This window comes from Paroedura picta, chromosome 16, assembly GCF_049243985.1.
Source record: "Paroedura picta isolate Pp20150507F chromosome 16, Ppicta_v3.0, whole genome shotgun sequence".
Classification (NCBI taxonomy): domain Eukaryota; kingdom Metazoa; phylum Chordata; class Lepidosauria; order Squamata; family Gekkonidae; genus Paroedura; species Paroedura picta.
In genome coordinates, this window is record NC_135384.1 from 22,712,312 (window position 1) to 22,737,500 (window position 25,189).

The 25,189-nt window shown below is 49.5% G+C and overlaps 3 protein-coding genes across 4 annotated transcripts in view; all 3 read left to right on the forward strand.

Moving 5' to 3' along the window:
• Positions 1–25,189, forward strand: part of HOXB3 (homeobox B3) — a 79,689-nt gene that overhangs the window by 12,543 nt on the left and 41,957 nt on the right. Inside the window, exon 1 of one of the 2 annotated variants that reach the window (XM_077312982.1) lies at positions 5,414–5,577. The exons of the other annotated variant lie outside the window; for it this stretch is intronic. The gene's annotated coding sequence lies outside the window, so the exon portion shown is untranslated. Of the gene's footprint in view, positions 1–5,413; positions 5,578–25,189 lie in introns of those variants that run through there. 2 annotated transcript variants of the gene reach the window in all.
• On the forward strand, positions 792–4,280 carry HOXB5 (homeobox B5). The gene is made up of 2 exons (XM_077312988.1): positions 792–1,537; positions 2,872–4,280. Exons 1-2 carry the CDS (start codon positions 895–897, stop codon positions 3,117–3,119), a joined length of 891 nt encoding a protein of 296 aa, XP_077169103.1. The 5' UTR covers positions 792–894; the 3' UTR covers positions 3,120–4,280.
• The window catches only part of HOXB4 (homeobox B4), a 6,588-nt gene continuing 4,894 nt past the window's right edge, over positions 23,496–25,189 (forward strand). Inside the window, 1 exon segment of the mRNA XM_077312991.1 lies at positions 23,496–24,043. Within this exon segment, the coding sequence (XP_077169106.1) occupies positions 23,623–24,043 (421 nt within the window). The 5' untranslated portion in view covers positions 23,496–23,622.

Below are 25,189 nucleotides of genomic sequence, written 5' to 3' on the forward strand. Positions count from 1 at the left end.
TACAGGTTCTGGAATATTATTATTTAGGTTTCTGCTATTTTGAGGGTCAGGTTATCTTCAGAGAGGCAGCAGGAAACATGAGGGGAAGAAGGGAAGGAAATTGGCGTTCCAGTTCACATCAGGATGAAAGTCTCTCTTCTGCGGCAGCTGGTCTGACAGCAACACTTATAAAAACCCTGGAATGATATTTTACTACCAGCACGAGTATCAGTCGTAGTAATCGCGAGCTGGCATTCCTAGTCGTGCTAGTAGTAATAATATCAAGATTATAATTTGTCAAAGAGCACCAGCCTGGAGGTAAACACAGTGCCGAGTTTGAGGGAGGCGTCCTGCGCAGAAAGAGAGGGAAACAGAGAGAAACAAAAAGAATCTGAAACGATACAAGACACTTTTAAAGGAGAGAAGTTTTATTTCAATACAAGAGAGAGAACACAGAAGGAGACCGTTTTGCTCCTTTTTGGAAAGAAAAAAAAAAAGAAGGGTGGGCGAGCTAACCTCCATGCCTGCTGACTCTTCCTTTCCCCAGTAGGTGGCGCGGTCCGCCAACAAGGAGCAACTTCGGGTTTTTCTGCTTCCTCCCCCCCCCCTCTCCTGCGTTTCCTCCCCCTTTTGGAAGCCGCATTGACATGGGCCTAACGATTCTCGGATCGTCATTATTTGTAACCATAGAGCATGAATTGCCTCTTGAGGTCATCAGTGAGAATTTACGACTGGTCAACAAAAGCACGTGATTCCCAAACGCACCCCCCACCCCACCCCCATATTTGGCCGCATACATAGCAAAAACGAAGTACAGTGCATCGCTATAATTCATTAATACATCATAAATCCTCAAGCACAGGGGTTATAACGACCACGAGCCCCACAAATCAAGCCCTCCAAAATACAGCCCAAATGAGTTCTTACTTTGTAAACTCGTTCTCAGGACGCTATCCTAATGCCCCAGACTATCAGCTGCTAAATTATGGGACCAGCAGTTCTATGAACGGATCTTATAGGGATCCCGGCAACATGCACGCCGGCTCTTACGGTGGATACAACTACAATGGGATGGATCTGAGCGTCAGCCGTTCCGCCTCTTCCTCCGGCCACTTCGGAGCGGTGGCGGAGAGCTCCCGCGCCTTCCCGAGCCAAGCCCCGCCAGAGAGCCGCTTCAGGCAGGCGTCCAGCTGCTCCTTGGCCTCGCCCGACTCCCTCCCGTGCTCCAGCGGCACCGGCGGCGGCAAGAACAACGGCGGCGGCGGCGGAGGAGGAGGCGGAGGCGGCGACAGCCATGGAGGCAAAGCCGCCGCCGCCGCCGCCGCCGCCGCGCCTTCCCCCGCCGACCAGGCGGCCTCCGCCGGCGCCGCCGCCTTCGCCGAGATAGACGAGACCAGCGCGTCCTCGGAAACCGAGGAGAGCGGCTCCCAAGTCGCCGGCAGCGTCGCCCGGGCGCAGACCGACTCCATCGCCGCCGCCGCCGCCGCCGCCACGCCGGCCCCCGAAGGACAGAGCCCGCAGATCTTCCCCTGGATGCGGAAACTTCACATTAGCCACGGTACCCCCCCCCCCATCCCCATCCTCTCCCCTCACCTTTTTGCACTAAGGGGTTTTCTCCCCCCACCCCCTTTCGCGGTTGCATGGAGGGGTAGAGGGGGGGGGTGAGGGGCAGATCTTGGAGGGGCAGGAGGGAGGCAGAGGGCAGGTTGGGGAGGAGGGGGGAGGAGGAGGAGGAGGAGAAGGCGAGAGGGGAAGAGGAGCACAATCGCCAGCCAGGGATCTTCCTCGCTTCCCTTCCGGTTTCAAGCCGAAAGAGCCGGGGAAGAATTTCTTTTTAAAAGCAGGCTGGACTTAGAAAGGGTTTTATATCCGAAGGGGGTCTCTCCCGCCCCCCCCTTCAGCTTATTTTTTTTTTAGAAAAATGAGAGAGAGAGAGTGAGAGAGAGAGAGAGAGAGAAAGAACGACGGAGAGAAGCTGGTGACAGTCATAATAGTAATAGTTTTTACAATCGTGTGTGTTAGGGAAGAAAGACGCGGGAGGGCTTGTAACACGGACCCATCTCGGGGTTTTATAGCTATATCTATGCATAATATAATTGTGGATAACCCAGAGATGGGTCTGGCCCCCTCCCCCTCCATTGGAAGGCCGACTCCTTTCGCCTCCCCTTCCCCCACGCAGAAGCGAAGGGCAACATTTCAAAGGAGGGTTTTTTGAGCTCCCGAGTTTAAAGGCGGGGGGGGGGGGGGGAACGGATATCGACCGGCTTAACACGCCGGTGCGAAGCCCCTGGAGGCGACACCAAGCGCCTGGGATGTCTCCGGGTCCCAGGGAAATGTGGCAGGGATCAAGGGGGAGGGTGGGGAGAGACAGGGACAGGATGTGGGGCTCTGGCGGGGACATGTTGGCCGTCTCCCCCTTGCCCTTTTGCCCCCCCCCCCTCTGTCGAGGTCCTAGATCCATAAGCGTCTAGACTGGACTTTTCAGAATTAAGAAGGGGGGAGGGATGCTGCCATCTTGCGTCCCCTTACTCGGGAGTAAGTACCGTGGTGCATAAGGCTCCTGCGGTAGATGGGAGGAACTTGTTCGGGGATCTAAGGAATTGGAGGGGGGGGGAGAGAGATAAGAAGGCAGGCAGACCCAGGTTGTCCATAAAATTGGGTGAAATGAAAGGTTGAAGCGTGAGAATTGAAGAGGAGGCTGTGGGGAAGGTGGGGGGGGGGACACTGGCGGTCTGCACGTGTGTGGCCATGGGCTGGGGGCTGCTTTTCCCCAGGACCCTTCCCAAGCGTGCTCCAACCCAAGGGGAAGGAGTGCTTTCCTGTGAGTCTGAGGCCAAGACAGGCGAAACCAAGCGACCCCCCCAACTTCTTGTCCCTGTCTCATCCCTTCAGATATGACTGGGCCGGACGGGAAGCGAGCGCGGACAGCGTACACCCGCTACCAGACCCTGGAACTGGAGAAGGAGTTTCACTTTAACCGCTACCTCACCCGCCGGAGGCGAATAGAGATCGCCCACGCCTTGTGTCTCTCCGAAAGACAGATAAAAATCTGGTTCCAGAACAGGCGGATGAAGTGGAAGAAAGATAACAAACTCAAAAGTATGAGCCTGGCCTCTGGTGGGAGCGCCTTCCAGCCATAAATTACACCGAGGAGGGCAGATGAAGGCTATGAGAAGGGGGGGGGGTGAGGAAGGAAGAGGGGACAGCAAAAGCGAGCAAAAGTTTCCAATCAAAGAAGCAAAACAGCCGCTGGGTTTCCAAAAAATAAATCCAAATAAAATAAATCCCAAGCCCTGCAAAGTGAAGCACTTTTCATCCAGCTTGCGGTTGGTTTGTTTGGGGCCAAGTTTTGGATGAAGACCCTTCCGGGGTACTATCTCTCCCAGGACTGCGTCCTTTGCTGCGACCCTCCCCCCCCTTAAATTAAAAAAAGAAAAGAATAATGCTAAGAATAAAGTTATTTCCAGAGGCTTCTTTAACGATCTAAGTGTACTAAATGTCTGTGTCCGTGCTGATAAATGATGCTTTCTGGAAAGAAAAAGGACAAAAAAAAAAAAAAAAGCTAGCATGTTTGTTTTTTTAAGTTCGTTTTGTTCTTTAAAAAAAATTGTGCGCTCTTTAAATGTTATAACTTATTTATAATATAATAATGTGTGAGGGAGGGGACAGAGGGGGTTCTCTCCCAACGCCTCGCGCTTTTGTGGGGAATTCGACTGCTTTTCCTTTTCGTCTAAAAGTCGGGGCCTCCTGTCCTTCCAGAGGAAAGGTGGGATTTCAGAGAAAATCAGCCACAAACAGGTTGGGAAACCTTTACGGTCTCTCTCTCTCTCTCTCTCTCTCTCTCTCTCTAAGCTCATGTATCTTTCTGTCTTTGGGAGTGTCGAGTCTGTGATTCCGTCCATCTCGCTGGCCTGCCGCCGTTCTCAGGCCCCGTGGCGAGAGACTTTCTCTCTCTCTCTCTCTCTCTCTCTCTCTTCCTTTCTTTCTTTCTTGCTTTCAATGTGGGTGAAGTTCACTTGACAAAGGTATCTACGATTGGACCAAGCATATAGTATGTTGAACATAATGTTTGTAAATACTAGACATATTTCTGCGGTGACTCATAGGACGTTTTAGTGGGCAGGGTTGAATTCCGTGTTGCGTGTCTCTGAAAATGGCATTTGTTCACGTCTAGCTGCCTGTTCTCATCTTTGCAAGACGCTTTTTTTTTCCTTTCTCGTATGCATTGTAGCCTTAACTTGAAGTCAAATAAACGTTGCTCCTGGCCAGGAAAAAAAAAAGAAAAAAAAGCAAAAACCTCACACCTTCTTCTGTGCTTTCTTTGTACCAAACCGGTTAGAAAGTCGCCACGACAGAAGCGGCCCGACCCGCAGAAAGCCGTGTCCTCCCACGACGGCCAGGCAGGCGCGCCTGAAGGCCTTTCCCTAACTTCCCTGAGCCAAGAGCCCACATCTCACCTCAGACGCTGTGGAGGTGGCGCAGGAAAAACACAACTGGGGGGGGGGGAAGGAAAGGAGAGGAGAAAAAAACCCTCTTCCTTCTGTTCCCAAACTTCGCTTCCTCCCTTTACACCCCGACCCTGACCCGTGTTTACACGACAATCAGCCCCATTTGTTTCCCAGGCACTGCCTGCCAGGTGCCCGCGGCCCGAGGACGGCAACTCTTGAGAAAGCCACAAACTGAGCTACGGGGAGGAGAACAGGCACATATCCCAATCTGGAACAGAAAGGCGTCCTGAGTTTTCAGGGCCAAGCAGCACACACTGTCTTAGAGAGAGGGAACTGCCTCTGTAGAACTCCGGACGCACAGCTAAACACATAAACATGTGGATGCATAACAAGGCGCATCTATGTTCCACCGCACATGAACATCACAGCTGCCTTACTTTAAGTTTTGCTTTCCATACCATTCCAAAGACCATTTTTTTTTGGCACTAAGCAGGGTTCCCGTCTCTTCCCCCAAAATCCCCCAAAAGCCACCATTAAGAGATCACTTCGGATACTTTACAATGCTAAAGGAAAGCATTACTTTACGTCTGTCCGGTAGGAAGTAAAATGAGTCTTGTAAACTTACCCCAAAAAACTCTTTAGTTACTTCTGAACTGGTTTTGAGAGGAATGGGACGGCAGTTGTCATTTTCCAAAAAATAACCCTATTTCCTCGCCTTCCCTCGAATGCACACGCCCAGATACACACACACTCCACGCGCATATATTTCACCCACACCCAAAGTTAAGTAAGTATACCAAAAGTGGCTGTGACATTAAGATGTCAAATGGATAGGGTTTTATCTAGAAGTTAGATCGTAAAAATCGCCGAGACCTCAGCCAGATACCCCTTACTGGCTCTCAAAAGTCACGTGAGGTCCATAAAGTTAGTTTTATGGTTTTGGGGAGTTGACAATGTACAATATATTTCACATTCTCTAGAATGTTAAGTGACATTTTAACGGCCTGCTCTGGCTTGGAAGGGGGCAGACATGGGAGCGGGCTGTTCCAGCCGAGAGAAGCCCTCCTCCAGAGCTGGGAGCAGGAAGCCTTCCCCCTTACAGTGCTTAGTCCGAGGAGGACTTAGAAGCAGCGGGCCAGCCTTAAAAGAAGTAAGTTTCCCTTGAAATGCTATCTACTTAAATGACTTTTAAAGGGCTAGATGGCTAGGGGGGGAGGGGGCGGTGGGGGGGGAGGGGGGAGGGGAAGACACCGGGCCTCCAACTTTCTTCTATCAAGGAACTTAAGCAGATCAAAGTCGCCCAGGCCCCAGGACTATCCTAGAGAGGCTCACGAATCCCCCCCCCTTAAAATTAAAACGTAAATTCGGCAGGAAAAAGGGAATTCTCCCCATCTAACGCATGGGGATACTATTGCGGCAGAATGCTGCATTGTTGGGCTTTTGGGGGTGGGATGGGGTTGTGTGTCTGTATGCTAACCGCTCAACCCTGGGCAGCTTTTGGAGGACGTGGCTACGATCTTGGGGGGGGGGGGGTCTGTTGAAGTCAAAGACCTGGATAACATCAGTGTTCTGTGGGATTCATTTGCTGTCTTCTTTTTTTTTGGGGGGGGGAGGAATATTGCACAGACTCTAAACAGAATGCAGGTTTCCAAGACCCGCCTGAGATTTTTTCCTTCTTCTTCTGGAATTGGTCGTTTCCTGGACAGATTCCGAGCATAGCTCTGCTTCTCTAATCCTCCTCTTGGCATTTGGCAAGCTTTTTTGACCTGTAGAGAAACTTGCTTTGGCCTATGCCACCCCCACCCCCCAATCTGCCTCCTTTAAATTTCCACCTGGCACCACTATTCCTTTTATGCCTTGCTATTCACTTGTTGCAGTTTTCCACCGGTGCAATCTGTCGGCCAAGGAAGTCCTCCTGGCAAGCAGAAAAGAGCCAGAGTCCAGGAGAACCACAAAGACTAACCAAATGTGTGGCAGGGGAAGGGCTTTCATCAGTCACTGCTCACTTCTTCAGCTTGCCCTGCCACAAATCTGGTTAGTCTTCAAGGTGCTCCTGGACCCTGGCTCTTTTCTGCAACCACAGGCAAACTGGACACGGCTACCCGTCTTGATCTCTCTCTCCTTGGAGAGCTTCACTGGGAGCCAACCTCCAAAGCCAGGTCCTTTCACTGGGCGGAGTCCTCTTTTATGCCCCTTTACCTGGGGTGTCAATGTCACCAAGGTCACTTACTCCCAAGGAAGCATAAACAGGCTTGCAGCCTGCCTAGTACCAAGACCAAAGAGACTGGCTTTTGTTCAATGGAGCAAATTATCTGCTTAGAGAAGTCCATCCTTTGATGCTCAAAGTCTCAGTCAGATTCGTGGGAAAGGAAGATGGGTGCGAGACATGAAACATGCTTGACCTGAGCTAAGTAGCGCACGTGAGAAAGGTAGCAGGCATCCTTTTAGGATGGTTCCTAGTGATTTAGAGCATGTGAAGGTCTACATTTATTTCCTCCTGCGCTTAAGGATTTGGGACAAAACAAACTGATCTGGGCAATTAAATTTAATTCCATGAAAAATAGTCTTCCTTCCTCCCTTCTTGTCATTCACATGGTTTTCCCTGGGATCTGGCATTCACAAGGAAGGAAACATACTAATCTCAGCTAACCGACAAAGCCAGATAGACATTCATTCTTTTTAGGTGAGGAGGGATCCTCAGGCCGATATGGCACACTCCCAGCCCCCCCCTTCAGCAAAAGTGCTAGGGGACCCAATAAACACCATGTGTATTCCTGTAGGATTCCAGTCACTGGGAAGGGAAGGACGGATAAAGGACGGGCTCCACCCACTCCCCCCCCCCCCATTTCAGCTAGCAGACCAGGCATTCAAAGACAGATTTTCAAGGGGGGTCATATTTTCATTGTTCCCAGCACAAATGAGTGAATGGAACAGACTCATTTTCTATCCTGAAATGCAGAATTCTTTCCTAAACATGTCTACCCTATTTTTCTCATGTGAAACAATCCAGGCTGAAACAGCAAAAAACCAAGGCCTGGCTGTTCTTGGCCCACTGAAAAAAGCAACTGATTTAGCAATGAAAGCAAAAGGCAGAGTCAAGCAAGCACACCTGCTCCTCGATTCAACTGGAGCTATACCCCTAGCCAAGGAGCTTGTGCAGGAGAACTTACTACTGAATTCACACTTGGGGGGGGGTTGCTTTATTGCTCCTTGATCCTCCCCCTCCCTTCCTTCTTGAAGCCAGGAATTTTGGGAGAAGGTAACATTTGGCTGACACATTCTTCTCCAGGAAGCATAAATGGGACCTTGTCTTTCTCTCTCCCTCCCACTTCAGACAAAGGCATTCCCTGCTCCTCCACATGCAGCCAGCTGGGTGACCTTGGGCTCACCACAGCACTGATAAAGCTATTTTGACCGAGCAGGAATATCAGGACTCTCTCAGTCCCACCTACCTCACAGGATGTCTGCTGTGGGGAGAGGAAAGGGAAGGTGATTGTAAGCCGCTTTGAGACTCCTTGTAGAGAAAAGTGGCATATAAAAACATCTCTTCTTCTGCTGCTCCTGCTGCTTGTGATCCATGATTTGGGCCCCGGGTCATAATGGTCCCTATGGGGGAGAGAAGATCTCCTTTAAGGCTTCCTCGTGAATAGCTGTCCTGTTGTGGGTCTATAACCGATGCATATTTGAAAAGACCTCCATTCCCCCCTTCCCGGATACCCAACACTATGCTTTTATGTCCCATAGTTTCCCACAGGGAAAAGGAAACACCTGTTTAAAATTTTCCCTTCGAATTAAAGGACTTTGGGGGGCTTTCTTGACCCTTTCTGCAGTCCATTGACATAAGGACACGGCCATTAGACTGCGGAGCTCTTAATTCTGACAGAAGGGGGACCCCCAAACTACAAGGAAATACATTAGCCAACCGCCAGCCAATGTAAGCTCTTTGACCCCCCCCCCACTCCACTGCAGAATACTTTTAAACTCAGATCTCTGCAAGAGGAGAAGCACATCCTATTTGGTGGGGTTAAGATGTGCAGACCCCACACCAATGCCGGAATGCCACAGAGCGGTCTGATGAGTGCCCCCCACCTCCGAAAGAGGCTTCCTATCTATGTGCCGTTGTTTTCCCTCTATGCACAATGGAGGAATTCCTTGGAGGGACGGGAAGAAACCCAGTTGTATGGAGGGGAGAGTCAGGACTAGATGTGCAAAGGGCGAGGAACAGTGAGGGACAATTCTGTATTCCAAGGGGAAAGAGAGTCTCAGCAGCGATCTGAAGTCCATCCATCCTGTAGCCCTCCCTTTTCCCTTCTTGCTTTCCTCTCACTTCTCAATTTATCTGCTCAGGTAGGGATTTCAATTCCTCTACCAACCATGTTATTTAAAGACCAGTCTCATTGCATTTCCCTATCATGTTTTGCCAGGATGATCCCTTTAGGCCAAGCCCCATGTCCAAAAACAAGAGTTTCACAAGCCCAGTGACACCTTTGTCAAGTTGATTCCACCCCATCCCATTTCTCCCTGTAAGCAAAGGGACTCTGGCTTCCAATTGTAACAAAGAGAGATCATTGCTACACAGTGATGGGTGTCTTGTGGGGCACTGCCCCCACCTATCTAAAGAAAGGGATAATGGAACGGGTCTACTTTGAGCTGTCCAAAAAAGGGTTAGCCTTTCTCACCCCAAGCCAGGCCCACTGGTTTTTAGAGCCATTAAGTCAAAATAAGGACATCAAAAACCAGAGGTAAAAATATTACACCCATTTTCTGTTCCATCCTGTTCCTTTCTATAAGGCACTCTTCGTAGCCTTTAAAAGATGTTTTTTCATTTCTCCACAGTCCTTTGGGAGGCTTATTGTGGGTGACCTGGTAGACATTTCTTAGTAGAAAAAAGAAAGAGAAAACTAGAAGCACTCCCCCCCCCCCCCGCTTTCCCTTCATTTTTGCTTTCCTTAAGGGTTGAGAAAGAAATCTGAACAGGATAGCAAAGAATGCCAGCCAGGATGCCTAGATAGGGGAGGCTCCTACAGAAAATCCCCTTCCCTTCTTGTGTTCCTATTACAGACAATGCTTAATCTTGGTTGTATACTATGTAAAGAGGAAACAAACAACGGTCTCATTATGTACACTGTACCGGGCATGTAACTTTATAGGTTCCTTTATACAGTTTCTATAATGGATTCTCCACTCACTGAAGATACTGAATTCTAATCTTTTCTTATGAAGGTTGTTTCAACCTCTTAATCCCCCCCCCCTTCTTATGACATCAGAAACTGGTGAAAGAACTCCAGCTTCTTGTAGCCTGAGATGGGGTGTCTATTGAAAATCTAAAAGATAAACCCTAGTCCTAAATTTAGCGGGAAGACTGGTTGCAATCCGGGCACCTTCTTTAGGAACTGTAACATGCTAAATTTGTATTCTAACAACAAATTGCAGCTTTATGTAATTAAACTGTGCGCCCAAACATACAGGGCCGCAGTATTCTCTCCCCCCCTCCCCAAGAAACGGTCACAGAGCTCCCAGAAGGTTAAATAGCTGCTACATGCAAGGTATCTTCAACTTCTCCTATTCGCACAAATTGGGAGGGGTCTGTCTATCGGGGAAGGGGGGGTGGGGGTGGAGGCAATCTGCTCCAGACCAGCCAATATACACCTCTCTTAAGCAGTGCGTTTGTCAGGCGACAATAGTTGACTTTTTGACCACAAAAGGTCATATCCAATGTTCTTTGAAGTCAATGGATAAACTCCCCTTGAACTCGGTTGTCCTCGTGATAACCAGACCGGCCTATTCATTGCTGGCGCATGTGTGTATATAAACCATTGTGTGAATCGCCCCCTTTCACACACACACACTCGCGCGCGCCCGCACACCCACCCACACACCCTTGTATCCATCTTCTTGCCACGCATGAATATTATTTCCTTAGTTATAAACACAGAAGCGGATCTACGGGCCAGCTACAGGCATTCACTTAATAAATGCGTGATTCTTTTGGTGTGTGAGTAGCCGCGAACCCTGTATCTTGAGGGCCGCTCAGTTTGAAAGAGAGAGAAAAGGCCTCGGTGACTGTATTTTCGGATAAGAGTGGCAACTTTCAGACTCACAATATTTATTCCAGTATGAGCTTTCCTGAGCTAACTTTACTGAGAGACCACTTTTGTGGGGTTATGAGAAACAGACAGACAGGCAGACGGGTTTTAGGTTTGGGATAATATTGCAAGGGTTTTTTAAAATGTACTTTTTGGGGGATGGCCTACGGTAGGGTTTATTTCACTTTGGGTTTTTTTTTTTGTTGTTGTTGCAAGGTTTGGTTGGAATTGGAAATGGCGTGGGGGGTGGGGGAGGGAAGAAGGTCTTTGCTTAGAGGGGTGGCATGAACCTTCTAGCCCAACCCGTGACCCTAAACGCACATCTCAAAGGCTGCTGAACAAAATCGCGAATACTTCTGCTTTGCTGGGGTTGGTTGCTGAGCTTTGGAGGAGACCTTCCGAAGGGGGTTCTCTAAAACCCAGAACGGAGAGAACAGGACAGCTAGGACGAAAGGCAGCAGGCCGGCCCTCCGGTTGTCCGGGAGTATCTGGGGGGGTGAGCGAAAGAGCAATTCGCTCTTGGGGGAGACCGAAGAAAAGGCAGCATCAAGGCGGCCACGGGCCTCTCTTCCGAGGCTTTAGCCCCACTTCCACCTGTGTTGGGGCGACAAGCCGGACCGTCGAGCACGAGCAGAGGGTCTGTGGATTTCGATGGGACTTAATTCGGATAGATGGCCGGCAGCCATTCCCACCCGGACCCACCCAGAAACTGCAAGCCTAGATGAATAAGGGCAGGATCCTTTTTAAGTCTCCTTGATTCCTGCAGGGGAGAGATTTATGCACACATGCCGCTCTCCCACTAAAATCAACTGGATTTAAACTTGGATGGCTAGGTGCCCTAGCCTAGAGCTCTCTCTCTCTCTCTCTCTCTCTCTTTCCCTCTCATAGTACAAGAGCACAACTCTTTATTATGATGTCCTTTTGGCAACCTGTAAATATCACGACCCAGAAACTACAGCAGCCCCCAGCCCAACAATCTTCAATGCAGAAGTCGCATTAAATAGGTGACTGGCATTATACATTTTGCTACCCTTTGGCTCCGGCTACGATGGGATTTACAAGTGAAAGGCTCCAGCCGTTCACACACACATATACACACAGACACGTGTGTGTGTGTGTGTGTGTGTGTGTGTGTGTGTGTGTGTGGAAGGACAGCATTAAAATCCAAATAAATAAATAAATGCATATATATATATATATATATATATATATATATATATATATATATATATATATATATATATATATATATATATATATATATATATATATATATATATATATATATATATATAGTTTCCTTGGAAAAAGAACTCTTGCCTATTGAAGTGGAAAGGTCTTTCTGTCATTGTCCCACTCTCTCTTTCCCCCCCCCCTCTGTACCAGAACCCACAAAGACAGAGAAAGAGAGAGAGAGAGAGAGAGGAATTAAAATCTGTGAAAGGATTTTAATTAAGAAAATTAAATGAAAAGGGGGCTGAAATGAGTTGCCTGTTGAGGAGGCGGGGGGGGGGTTGAGGGAAGCAAGGCGAAGCCCTACTGAACGATTAAATCGCCATTTTAACAGCGTAATGGGGTTTGCATACTGAAAAGGGGGGGGGGAAGCGGTCCTTATAGCTCATCAATAATTCATAGGCGCTCGGGATCATTCCCAGGTCAGCAGACGGAGAGGTAGAAAGCCGCAGCTAGATAGGAGAAGGAGAGCTTCTCTCCTCCCCCCCCCCAAAAAAAAAATCAAAATGCACTGGGCGACCCTTCCTCAAGAACGAGGGCAAAAGCCCCATTCTCAGGTCAACATTCGCCTTTGCAGATTTGATTTTGTTCAGATCTCCCCTCCGGGTTTGCCCCTTTCTTCAACTTGTTCGTTTGTCCTTAACCTTGCCTTAAAGGAATCCATCCGACAATCCAAGGACCACCCAACGTGGGGCAGGATCTCCTCGCAGCTTTCTGCAAATCGCTGTCCATAAACAGCGCTCTCACTCACCCCTCCCCCTCCCCCGGCGCAGCCTGTAAAATGGGAATAACAACCCAGGAAGAGGGAAAATATCTTTCACGTGGAAAATGGCTGTCCTATTGCGATTGCAAAGGGAGAGTCGCGCTCGTCTGTCCGAGCAACATAAAGCAGAAGTCCAGCGGCTCCTTCACGAGAAACCACAGGGAAGCTCAGAGACAACACGAAAGCTCAGACTGGAAATAGTTTCCTTAGTCTTTTAAGGTGACCCTGGGCCATATTTTGGATTAGATCATGTGAAAACATCTCTGCTTCCGGGCTATTCTGTTTGTTTGTTTGCACAGGGCGATGCGTGTCGCCTCCAGATGAAAGGAAGCCACCAGCTTGCCAAGTGGGTTATCGGCACCCTTTCCTGGAAATCCGAAGTGTTTTTAGAGCCAGGGAAAGGAGCATAAATTCGGGTGTCAATTCCCCACTTCAATGGGTGCCTGGCTCCGCTTCTCCTTTCCCCTCCCCCTTCCCGGTCTCCATTTTTTTTTCCTTTTTGTATCATGTTGCCTAGGCGGGTCCCTTCGATGGGTCCCTCCCTCGAGGACATAGTCCCAAAAATGGAGGTGCTTGGGTGCCAGAGAGAGAGAGAGAGAGAGATGGGCTGGCAGAAAGAAAGATTCCCTGAGTGAGTGGAAGGATTTTCTGGGATCTCAAATGACTATCTATCGGATGAGGACGGGAGAGCATAATTTAAACAGGATTATCTGCCCTGACAACTTCTCCCTGGACAAAAATAAATAAAGCGAAAGATAAATCAGGAGAGTTTCGCTTCCTCGGGCCTGCGAGCAACCTATCCGCTCCCAGGGACCCAACTTCTGGCATTAGAATAATCGACTCGGGGCAGCAGAATCTTCCTTCAGCAAATGACAACACGTCATTCCCATCTATTGACTCGGTTCCTGAAGGCTGAACTACCGCAGGGAACTAAAAGCACCAAAGTCGAGGCCGGGGAGATACACTTGGGTCCGTCCAAAACGTACCCTCCCTTCTACAAAAGTCCTTCCTTCCTTCCTTCCTTCCTTCCTTCCTTCCTTCCTTCCTTCCTTCCTTCCTTCCTTCCTTCCTTCCTTCCTTCTTCAATCCACTTCAGTTTCCTTCCTTCCTTCCTTCCTTCCTTCCTTCCTTCCTTCCTTCCTTCCTTCCTTCCTTCCTTCCTTCCTTCCTTCCTTCCTTCCTTCCTACCTGTCGACAGGTCTCTTGCAATCGGTTGTTACTCCTAGGCCCCCCCAATCCAATGCACTTTGGCTCGTGAATTCGCGTGGACTTCCAGCCGGGGAACAGACACGCCCATGGAAGGTGGCCAGTAAGCCCCACTGGCACACAGTGGAATTTACTTCCGAGTAAGCCCGGCTTGCCACTTATTAAGGCGCCATTGAGACGTCTTATTCCTTACTGATATCCGGGGCTCTTGGTGGTTTACTTAAGAGGAGCCGCTTTGACCCATGAAGCACAACACTGAAAGCTCAATGCAAAATGAAATTCATAACATACCATGCTGGGGGGCGAGGGCCAAGAGAATGCGAGAGAAATGGCAAATTCCCGCACTTGTAACAACTCAATGTAACCAGCAGAGCTCGCTTCAGCCCTATCCACCGCAGCCAACGGGCCGCTCTTTCCCAGGCGGGCGGCCACGGCTTCTGCCTACCCCACAAAGCTTTGCCCTACCGATGACCGCCTGAGAACCCGCCCTGCCAGGCGGGGGGACCCCCTTCGTCTAGCTCCCCAGCCCTGCAAGAAGAATAGCCGGGGGGGGGGGGAGAGGGCGAAAGACGGAGGCGGCTGGAAAAGCAGGGAAGGGATTCTCAAGGGCTGGAAAGTTATCCCGATCGTTCGAGATTAGACCACCACGGTGCGCTAAACTGCAGTTAGAATTCAAGCGGGGTAAGGAAAGAAAGAAAGAAAGAAAGAAAGAAAGAAAGAAAGAAAGAAAGAAAGAAAGAAAGAAAGAAAGAAAGAAAGAAAGAAAGAAAGAAAGAAAGAAAGAAGCCCCTGAGCAGGTTCTACAGTCTGGGGAGGTGGCCGCCGTCCTGGGCGGATGGGAGAGCGAGCCATTATAGATGCAAGGGTCAAAAAGGCGAGGGTCAAAAGTTGAGGCTGTGCGAGACCCGGTCTTGCGTTTGTGCCTGACGGACTGGATGTCAGCGCTAAAGAGCACGGGAGGGAGGGCTGCGGGCGGGGGCGGCGGCGGCGGCGGGCCTTCGCGGTGGGGGAGGAGAGAGGGAAAAGCCCCGTCCTTGTTTGCTGGCCGCAGAAGAGAGAGGTAAGCGTTAGGGAAGTCCAGATGCCATTCGCAACCTTGCATAGGGCAGGCTCCACGGGCGAGGGGCGGGGTGGGGGAGAAGAGGGAGAGGGAAAGGGAAAGGGGGGGGGACCTGTGGAGGGGGGGAGGCGGTGTCGTTCAGGGATCGTGGTCAGTGTGCAGAGTAGAGACACCTCCCCCCCCCCCCCCGTCTTATTACATAAATAGAAGAGTTCGGACATGCCTTCCACTATCTACCTCTTAGATTCAGGCGGCTCGCTGTGATGGCCTGAAGGAGCAGACCAGAATCTGAGTCCAGGTACAACTGGAGGTGAACAGTGGACACGAATTCAGTAACAGGAGACAATAGAACAAAGTTGGGCTCAAGAGATATAAGCTTTCTTGTGCATGCGGGCTTCTTTACACTTTGTTCTGCTGCTTCAGAACCAGCAGGGCCACCCACCTGAATCTAGGAGACAATATCGTTCTACTGCTACTAGCAGTACTACTATTCCTCTACTGCTACTTACTACTTACTATCACTACTACTACTGAAATATATATTCCTAAAGTAGAATGAGAAGGTTTCCATGGAGATGATATTACTGATCCTAAATTGGTAACCTGTGCCCCCGAGTAGAAATTCAAAATCTGACACGAAGGTTTCTATGAAGAAACTATAGCTTTGATCATGACCATAATAATCTTGTTGGCGCTATAAAATCGTGCTAAACATATCCCTTCCAAATTTACAATATGCTTCTAAAGTAAGCTGATCTTTTCTGGACCAAGCCCGAGTGAACGAAATCAACTATCCTAAACTGGTTCATGTTCCCTTCACTGCAAGACGTTGCACCACATCGACCTGTTCATACAACTTCTTGGTGGGCTTCCCCCCCCTAAACCTTTAAGGGCAGATGACCATTCCCTCCTTGGGACTTGGAGGGCCCGGTCAACTTTCTACCTGTGTCTAATGTTTCTTTCTCTTTAAAAAAAATAAATATTAATGGATTTGCCTTCCAAATTTGTATCCAGCCTTCCCAAAGGGACTTGCCTTTTAGGAAATCAGTGACTGGTGGTTTTGCTTCCAGCAATCAGAGGTGAAGCCTGCCTTGTATTGAAAACCATATTGGTGGGTTTTGTAAACTTGGATCTTCCAGTTGTACTGATGGCTCTTGAGCTCATTGACTGTTCAACCGGACAGAGCATTTTCCATCTCTCAGGATGTGATGACTGAAATGTTTGAAATAGGACTTTTTGGAATGTTGTTTTCGGTTTGTTTGGGATCTGGCATTTCCTTTGAGATCCTTGGGGCGATTTTGAAACGCGGTTTTATTTGAAGGCAATCGGCTGATCAATACATTACTCAGTTACATCAGAGAACAATTGAATATTTGATTGGCTGAGAGATCAATTTTAAAAGGAGACCAATTTTAAAGGGGTGTGGGAGTCCTACTAAGGCCTTAGGAATGTAACCCACTGTTTCCCTCACTTTGTCATGTACATCCCCTGATTTATGTAAGAAAAAAAAATCTTCCTCAGACTTATTGCTGCAGGGAAAGAACTAAATCGGATTAAAATCAGTGGGGAAACAATGCCTTGATTACAGATGAAGACACTAGGTTCTTACAGACTGGTAGAACCAGGGGGGTGGAAAGGGGGGGCAGAGACTTTGAATCCATAACAACTGCTGCTATTTTTAAAACTCAGAAACAAAACTAAACCAAACTGTACTGGGCTGTAACGAAAAATTATGGTTCTCCATGCAAAGAACCACCCACACACCCAGAAAAAGAAGCAATGTTTGTTTGTTTTTTAAACACAGAGATGATAAACTCCCTGGATGAAAATCAGAGTCCAAGAGCACCTTTAAGACATACAAAGATTTATTCAAAGCTCAGGCCTTGAATAAATCTTTGTTGGTCTTAAAGGTGATGTTGGACTCTGATTTTCTTGTGCTACAGTAATTCCCATTTTAAGGACCTTTTCAAGAAAGGCTTCGTAGGATATAAACACCCTCCTAAACCAAACACTTAGGAGAAACCGGAGCAGAAAATATAACCACCTTTCTGCTAGGGCAGAAAGGCTGCCTTTTTGCACCTTTCAGCAGAAGAGTAATCGAATGTGGTTTACCCCGCATTAAAAAGCGCGTGAGAGTGCGTGAGAGGTGTGGCCCGTCCCTAAATACGCCGAGTAGTTCCTACCAATCGGATTCCCTAAATGCCGAGATGAATCCTAGCTGAACCGTATCCGGATGGGCCTTATATATATTTGCACTACAATTTGTTGCCCTGCAAGAGAATATTCCTGGAGGCTTGGACTGTGTGTGCAGGAATTGATAAAAGGTTGGCTCGAACGAATTGCAACAGCTCGGCTTGGTATTTATAAAATATCACGATAAATGGGCTACCGTTTAGCCGTAACTTGGGCCATCCATCTCGGGGCTCCTTTAATTACTTCACTTATCTCCCCGGCGCAGTCTCCACCACTCCAGATTCATACAATGCGGAGGGAGGGCGTTTAAATGGGATAACATTTGTCTTCGGAAGGTGAGCGTCGTAGTTCAGGTGAGATTCCAGGCAGCTCGAGTAGGGGCTGCAAGGAACGACCCCCGTGTCTAACTTGGCCAAGCGAGGTTCCTCCTTGGAGGAAATGCCATCGGACCACCCAGGAAATTGGGGCGAAAATGGGGGGAAGCCAGTGGGTCTCCTTTGGTATTGGCCAACGTCTGAATCTTGTCTCTCCCGAGAAGGGAAAGAGAAGAAGATAGACATTTCCTGCCAAGCACACAGTGTAACGAGCTTTCCGCAGCTATAACTGAATGCCGATTGGCGTTCTCTCTACCTGTGCGGGTGGGGCATCCTGCTTCCTCTGTGTGTACCTGTAGAATAGGTGGCCGAATGGGAACACGCAAGTCCAGAGAGATTCCCCCGCCCTCCCGGGAAGCTCAAACCTTCAACATTCCGTTTAGATTCCAGCGTCTGCAGAGGCCTGGGGAGTTGAATCACACTTCTTGGGGCGACAGAGGTAACGTTTCCTTTCAACAAAAAAAAAAAATCACCTCTGGAGCGAGTTGGTGGGGCATAAGCTATAAACTACCTCAATTAAACCTTCAACGGAAGCATTGCTTAGGAGAGAAAAGATGGGGGGTCTTTCTTTTCCTTCCTTCCTTCCTTCCTTCCTTCCTTCCTTCCTTCCTTCCTTCCTTCCTTCCTTCCTTCCTTCCTTCCTTCCTTCCTTCCTTCCTTCCTTCCTTCCTTCCTTCCTTCCTTCCTTCTTCTGTTTTGATCCCCAACGTTTTCGATGCTACACAGAATCCTTCCTCCCCTCCCCTCCTCTTATCCCTCTTGATTTTCGGCGGGGACATTTAGGCAACGATTTCCGCGGAGGCACCCTTCCAGAGTGAGAGGAGAGGTGATGCCATCGACCCAAAGCAGATGCTGGGGACGCATGCATAAAGCGAACGTTTAAAAAGTCGCTGGGACGTGCGAGCCGCAGAGGAAAACTCTGCATTAAAATGCCTCGTCGTGGCATCCTCTCTCTCTCTCCCCCGCCCGCCCCCCCTGGCCCGCCCCAAAGTAATGACCTGGGTAAAATTCAATATGACCGAGGGAACTATGCAAGCGTATTATAGAAAGCGCGAGGGGGAGAGTCCCGGAGTGGGGTGAAACTCAGGTCAGCGCGTCTAACAAATATTAAAATGTTGGAGGCGCCCGGGACACGCCTAGCTGTTTAACAAAGACTGACAAAGTATGGAGATTAATACGAAAACTTGCGAGGATCCGACTGGAACCCCCTCAGTTGGGCCTACGGCTCCCTCCGAGCTGGTAGATCGCGAGGCCGAAGGTTTTGGAAACACGACCGCGTTTTGATTGTTAAAAAAAAGGAAAGGAAGGAACACAAGCGGCTGTTCCTTTCCGTGTGTGTGTGTGTGTGTGTTTGTGTGTGTGTGTGTAGTCTGTGCCATGGAGGAAAGGAGGCTGCAGCGGAAGGATCGGGTTTTCCGGTTAGTATGATGCTTTGCTTTTGCTTTTTGGGGGTTTGGAGGGGAGGGGGGTTGTAGCAGGGCGTCCCCAGCAAGCTGGCTTCCTCGGGCGTCCCGTGTTGGAGAAGGGGGTGACGGAGCGTGGAGCGGGTCCGTTTTAGGATGTTGGCCTGGCGGGGTCGGCGGCCAGAGCAAGGCCGCGCGGGGTGGGAGACCGGGAGACCGCCTTGCATTTACTCAGGAGTAAGCCTGACTGGGTCTCTAGAACCTGGTTCTGGCTCAGCGCGCTGCAGGACGCCAGGCTCCCCGCCCCTGTCGCCGGCGGAGAGAGGGCCCGCCTTACAGGAGCAGGGGGCAGCGCAGGGCAGTGGGTGCTGCCCCCTCCCCGGAGGGTCTCCTGCGCAGGGCTCCGTCGGGCTGGACAGGCAGCGGCCCCTGGCTTGCGCTGGAAAAGATCTTGACCGGTCCCTGCTCCGGAGGGATTTTAAAAAATGGTCCTGAAAGACGAGCTGGCAGGTGCTTTGTCCTTTGAGGGGAGGAGGGAGAGAGGGGAAGGGGAAAAGGCGACGAGGACTTTCAAGTGGGTCCTCTCCCCCACCCCCCACCCCGTAGGACCCCTTCCCATCTCGCTGCTCGACTGGACTTTTTGCAACCGGGGTCCATCTGCTCCCCAGCCATGTGGCTCCGGGCACCAGCGTCCTGCGCGGGCCTCTTTGAAATGCAGAGGACGCCGGAGCGAAATCTGTCTTTGCGAAACTTCCGGAAAAGGGGAGACGTTTTTATGAGAGCAATCGAAAGTGCCAAAAAAGAAAAGAAGAGAAGAAGAAGAAAAGTGGGTGGTTTGGAGGGGGGGGGGGAGTGCGATGGGAGGGGGGGGGGCGGCGGGGCTTGTATCTTGTGCTTTCCAGACGGCAAGCTGGCTTTGCGCGTGGTCCTTTCGAAGAGGGGGGGGGGCATTTCTGCTAGACGCTAGGGGTGCTGCTGACGCCAAGATGAACACCCACACGCCGCCCTCTTTGCAGAAGGCGCTTAAGGAAAGTGGAAATCAGACAAGAATAGAATAAGCCGACAGGTCCATTTCCCCTTTAACCTATGCTGGACTTGGGAGCTATTTGGGGGGGGGGGGATTACTATGCAAGAGATCCTGATGAGGAGATGTTTCAGAGAAGGGTAGCCGCCAGTTTATCCCAGGCAGAGGCATGGTCGGGTCGGGAGACCCTGGTCCTGTCACTTTGCTAACTTGAGCCTACCCCTAGGTTTCCTCCCTTGGAAGCCCGTTCCATTGAGCTCATGTCCCCTGAGCCAAACAGGAACCTGGTCGCTCCTGGGAGAGGGGACAGTCTTGATTTGGCCCAAAAATGTGCTGAGTCAGAACTCACCTGCGACATCCTTAGAGATCAACACCGCAGTTCTAAGCAGAACTGGGGCGTTCTGAGCCACTGACTCCAATGGGGTGAGAAGCATGTTCCCTGTGCTTATGGGCATACTCGCCGGAGTAAGCGATGCTCCGGTGACAACCTTTGAGGTCTCAGTCTGAAAATGGGATTCTGTTTCAGTCTTAAAAAAAAAACAAAAAAAGCAGCTCTCCTTGAGCTTACCCAGGTTGTTTGGAAATCAACCCGTCAGGACAAACATGAGGCTTGACAAAGGTGTTCAGGGGACGTGTTCTCACACCTCAGGCTCTCACAAAGCGAACGCTGCCCCTGCTCAATCTCTGGCGGGCTTACTTGGAAGGTGTAAGGGCAAACAACACTGTCCAGTTAATTGGGGTCTGGATACAGATGCCAGTTGGGTGTGCAGAGCTGGGTTCCAAGGGTGTGCCCTTAGTTGTAGCCCAGAGCTTTTTTTTTAAAACACTCAATTCCTTCTCGGCCTGCAGTTGACCATGATAGTACAGCGCCAGACCCAAGAGGAGCGGACCTTACCAACGTTTGTCTGCAGGAGGGAAGAGTGTACAGTTGAGAGAGCTCACCCCTCGCCACAACTGGGCATGTTTTCAGGGCTATTTTGGTAGTGGGAAGGGAGTTGGGCTGTTGAGGGATTTAAAGATCTATTGAAACCGACCCAAACGGACTGTGTAAAATCGGTAATGGGGAAGCAGGTCACTGCGTGGCCAGTGTTCCCATTACGGTATGATTTTGATTTAAAACTGGAGAAACCAATGGGTGACCACAATCCCAGCCCAAGTAAATTCCAGGGGAAGAGAGCAGGCCCAGCCTCTGGCACTTAAAAGCTAAATAATAGGGTCCTCTACCTGATGAAGCGTTCTGTGTGATTCGAAGGCTTTTCTATTCCTACATTAAAATAATTCTAAGGTCAGTTTTTTTTAATGCAATATCTACTTATTCTTCCAGAGCATCAGGATAAACAAGGGTTGACTGAGAAACCATTGCCCTCTTTTTTTTCCTACCCTCTGAAGGTTCATTAGTTATACCAATGTGCATATTTTATTGCTTTATATTCCCTCTGTCTTGGAAATGAAATTCCTTTGATCCTTTTCTTTCTCTTCATCCCTGGAGGGGTAAAGGATTTGTCCTTTAAGGGGGTGAGGAAATGTTGCAAGGTGTCCTCAGATCTATCTGTTTGGTTTATTTTCAGATGTCCTCCATCCTGTTTCTATCTGAGAGTTTTAGGCAAGTTAATGATCCACGGAAGCCTTTAAAAACTTCATGTGGGAAGTTATTTTTAATTACAATTAATTGCTAAGCAGCCATTTTCGTTCTAATTAAACACTAAGTCTTTTTGAGACTCTGTTGGAAAGAGCAAATATTTTTGTTTTAACACTGTCTTTGATGCACTAGCTAACCAATATTCCTATTTGCTCAATTTCTTGGATTACATCTACGGATTAGGGTATCTTCTCTGAATGAATACGAATTATACTGTAGGTTCTGGCTAATAAGGTGGAGCGTGAGAACCGTCTCTTCCAAAATCGGAGTGTTTGGATGTTTTTTTCTGTTTGGGTGACGTTTCCTCCCGGCTGTAAACCAAGCAGAAGATTTGTATCCCCAGGAGGATGTGTCTGTCTTCTATATGTACCCTGTAGATCCGAATTTGTGTAAAAGAAGCGGCCTCACAAATTCGCATCTAGGGGAATATGTAGTTGACACAAACGCTACGGAGCGCGGCCTCAGCGGAACAAGGTGAAAAAGAAGTGGAGACGGAAAAAGAGAAAGCAAATCGTTTAAGACTTTTCCGAGGAGGATTGGACAGTAATTTTTTTTTTTTACGGCATAAATTGTTACTGGCCTGGGAACTACCCACTACACGTGGGCTTTTTTCTTTCTTTTTTAAAAGATGAGTCTTGGGAGCTTCCGGATTCGATGTTCTTTACGATCCGGTGTTTCTTGTTTTTTAAACAGACCAGAGAGGTTCGCAGTCACCCTCTGTTCAATTCTAATGACGTGAACGATTCCAAGAAGACACTCGTCTCCAGTTGCACAGGGGTGGCCTTGTTCCTCCCTTGTGGCCAACTAAAACAAAAGTCTAGTGCCATTTTAAGGCTAAGAACATATATTTCAACACCCGGCTTTCCTAAGTCAGAGCTCCTCCCCTTAGGTTTTACTTCATGCCAGCCCTGCTATTAGGAATATACAAATGACAGGTCCCTGCCCCGAAGCCTTACAAAACGGGTAGATATATTGTGTCCTAATTGAAGAGAGAGAGAGAGAGAGAGCGCAGATCTCGGATGTGCAGTCCCTATTGTTTCAAGCCTCTTTTTAAAAAAGTAAACAAACTAATATGATTTATTTGACTGGACATATGAATGTAGGTCTACTCTAACCTTTCTGTCTCCTTGGCAGTTTTCTAAGGCATTTTCTGTCCTTTGGGGATGTGGCGTGGGGGACCGAAGGAGTCTAAACCGTCCTTTAAAGGGATGGGTAACCCGAATTAGTTAATGACGTTTCCATCGATCTCTAGCGCGCTCTATCGATCTTTGCCAGTGGCTCGCCTCCTATCACCTGCCTTCAGGAAGAAATTTCCAATGCCGGCCCCGCAAATGAATGCGTCTCACAGGGAGGCGGATACGCCTTTGTTTTCCTCTCCACTTTTCTGTTTCTTCCGATCCAAGAGATGCTTCGTTTGCTCCTGCGTTTCCCTCAAGGGATTATGTATAAAATTCAGAATAATTTAAATAGATTTATTTATTTATTTTTTGCAATAGGAGGGTGGGGGTTACTTGAGTTTTGGACATTCTGACCACGGAGAGCTTACAGGTCACCGTGTTTCTCCGGGGTGTGTATGTATGTGTATGTGTGTGTGTGGGGGGGGGGGGGGGATGCTGTGACATTGTCATTCCTGGTTGTTGTTGTTGTTGTTTTTTTTTTTAAGAAGCAAAACAGTCTCGGCTGTCCCGGGCGTAAGGGACGTTCCCACCCAGCCCTCGTCTACTGTTTGTTGGCAAATCCAGTTTGAGTTCAGTGGGACGGACTCCCGGAGTGGGACGTGGGCTCGCAGTGGAAAAGCCCACAGAGTTGAGAGCACGTCCTCGCCCCCCCCCCCCTCCGCACCGCCTTCCCTCCCTCCCTCCCCGCCCCCCACCCCCCACCCCCCACCCCTAGATTATTTCCTTATCCGGGAATCCCAGACAACCTCTCCATTGGTTCCCGGGGTCACATGGACGCCCAACTTTGTTCACTTGACGGCCAATGTAGGAGGGCTCTGCGAAACAGGAAAACGAGTGCGGAGGGGAGGGGAAGGAAGGGCGCCGGGGGAAAGGAAGGGGAGGGGGCCCCCCGAAAGAAATAGGAATAAATTTTAGTATATATTTTTTGGGGTGTGCGTGCGAGCGAGCGAGAGGGTGCGTGCTGGCGCGCGCGCGCCCTTGGCTGCGATCTCCCCCCCCCGCCCCACCCCACCCCACCCCAAAAAGGGCAATATTAATGGCCATGAGTTCCTTCTTGATCAACTCCAACTATGTGGATCCCAAATTCCCACCGTGCGAAGAATACTCGCAGCACGATTACCTTCCCAGTCATTCTCCGGAATATTTCAGCGGCCAGAGGCGAGAGGAGAACTCTTTCCAGCCCGAGGCGTTGTACCCAGCGCGGTCCGCCTGTAACCAACCAACCTATCCTGCGTGTCGGGGCTCCGGCCCCCAGCCGGCGGTCCTCGCTCCCCGGAGCCAGCACGTCCACGCTCCGGCGGGACTCCAGAGCCACAGCTCGGACCCGGGCCACCCTGGCGAATCCATCACGCCAAGCCCACCGCCTTCCTGTAGCCAAAACTCGCTCAACCAAAGCCCTTCCGCGTGCAAAGAGCCGGTAGTGTATCCCTGGATGAAGAAGGTGCACGTGAGCACGGGTAAGTGAACCTTAAAGAGCCTTTCGCTTTATACTAACCTGCACCTCAAAGTCCTGTTGGGAAAAAAGAGAGAGCGAGCGAGAGAGAGAGAGAGAGAGAGAGAGAGCTTATTGCCCCGGTTGTAAAAGAACCATTCCCCTCGGAGATTTATGGTCTCCCTGTTTGCCGAGCGCTATAATTACATCCTCCATAAATTTTTATTGCTCTTCTTGGCCAACTGCCTTTGATGTCCCTGTTAACATCCTTTTTTCGGGTTCTTTCTTTCTTTCTTTCTTTCTTTCTTTCTTTCTTTCTTTCTTTCTTTCTTTCTTTCTTTCTTTCTTTCTTTCTTTCTTTCTTTCCAGCCAGAATGCTGATCAAGGGGGGCGTTTTAAGGAAAAGGTCAGGGTGCTTTTTTTCATGGAAGTGGAATTGTGTTAGGGGTAAACTTCGACTGTGTCTTTTGCCTGAGTTGTGTCCCCCAGCCCGCACTACTGAGTCAAGAAGATCATGGGCTTCAGGGGGACCGGCGTCCCCCTCCGCAGAAAGGGTATTGGAGGGGGAGCGTTGATCCTCACATGGCTCCTGCAGAACGGTTGCGAACTTCTGGGGGTGCCCACGTGGGCGATCTCGGCGCTGGAGTCCCGGAGGCGCTTTTACCGACTGTCTAGGTCTGTTTGGGTTTGAGTGCCAAACAACTGCGACGGATTTAGGCGCTGGTTTCAGTCCAAGAGCTCATTAAATTGAAGACGATTTTGGATCGGGTTGCAGGTCTCCCTCCCAAGCGCTCTTATGTTCAGGGACTCCAGTCTATGCCGATAAGATGTGAAAGTCTGAAGCCATTAAAGTTCTCCGGGCTTAAACTGAAGAAACTTTGCACACGCAGGGCATAAGTTGGACTCTCCTCTTCTCCCGTCCCTACTCCCTGTAAACTTGAAAGAGATTGGGGGGGGGGAGCTGTTAGAATTGGGCTTCTTGGCTTTACTTTCCCTCACTGTCGCTGGCTCTGTGGTTTCCTCTATTCCAGAACACAGACCCCACATCCCTGTTATGTAGTCCCCAAGACATCCGTGGGTCTACTCTAGAGGAGCGGTTAAAGCGTGGCTGTTTGCTCTTGGAGGCCGCAGCGAGCATTGGGCCTTACATGGAGTTTTTTTTTTTTTTAAT

Coding starts and splice junctions, on each gene's coding strand:
- HOXB5 (XM_077312988.1), top strand. CDS start 895: ATGAGTTCTTACTTTGTAAACTCGTTCTCAGGACGCTATCCTAATGCC. Junction 1,538..2,871: donor GAAACTTCACATTAGCCACG/GTACCCCCCCCC, acceptor TCATCCCTTCAG/ATATGACTGGGCCGGACGGG.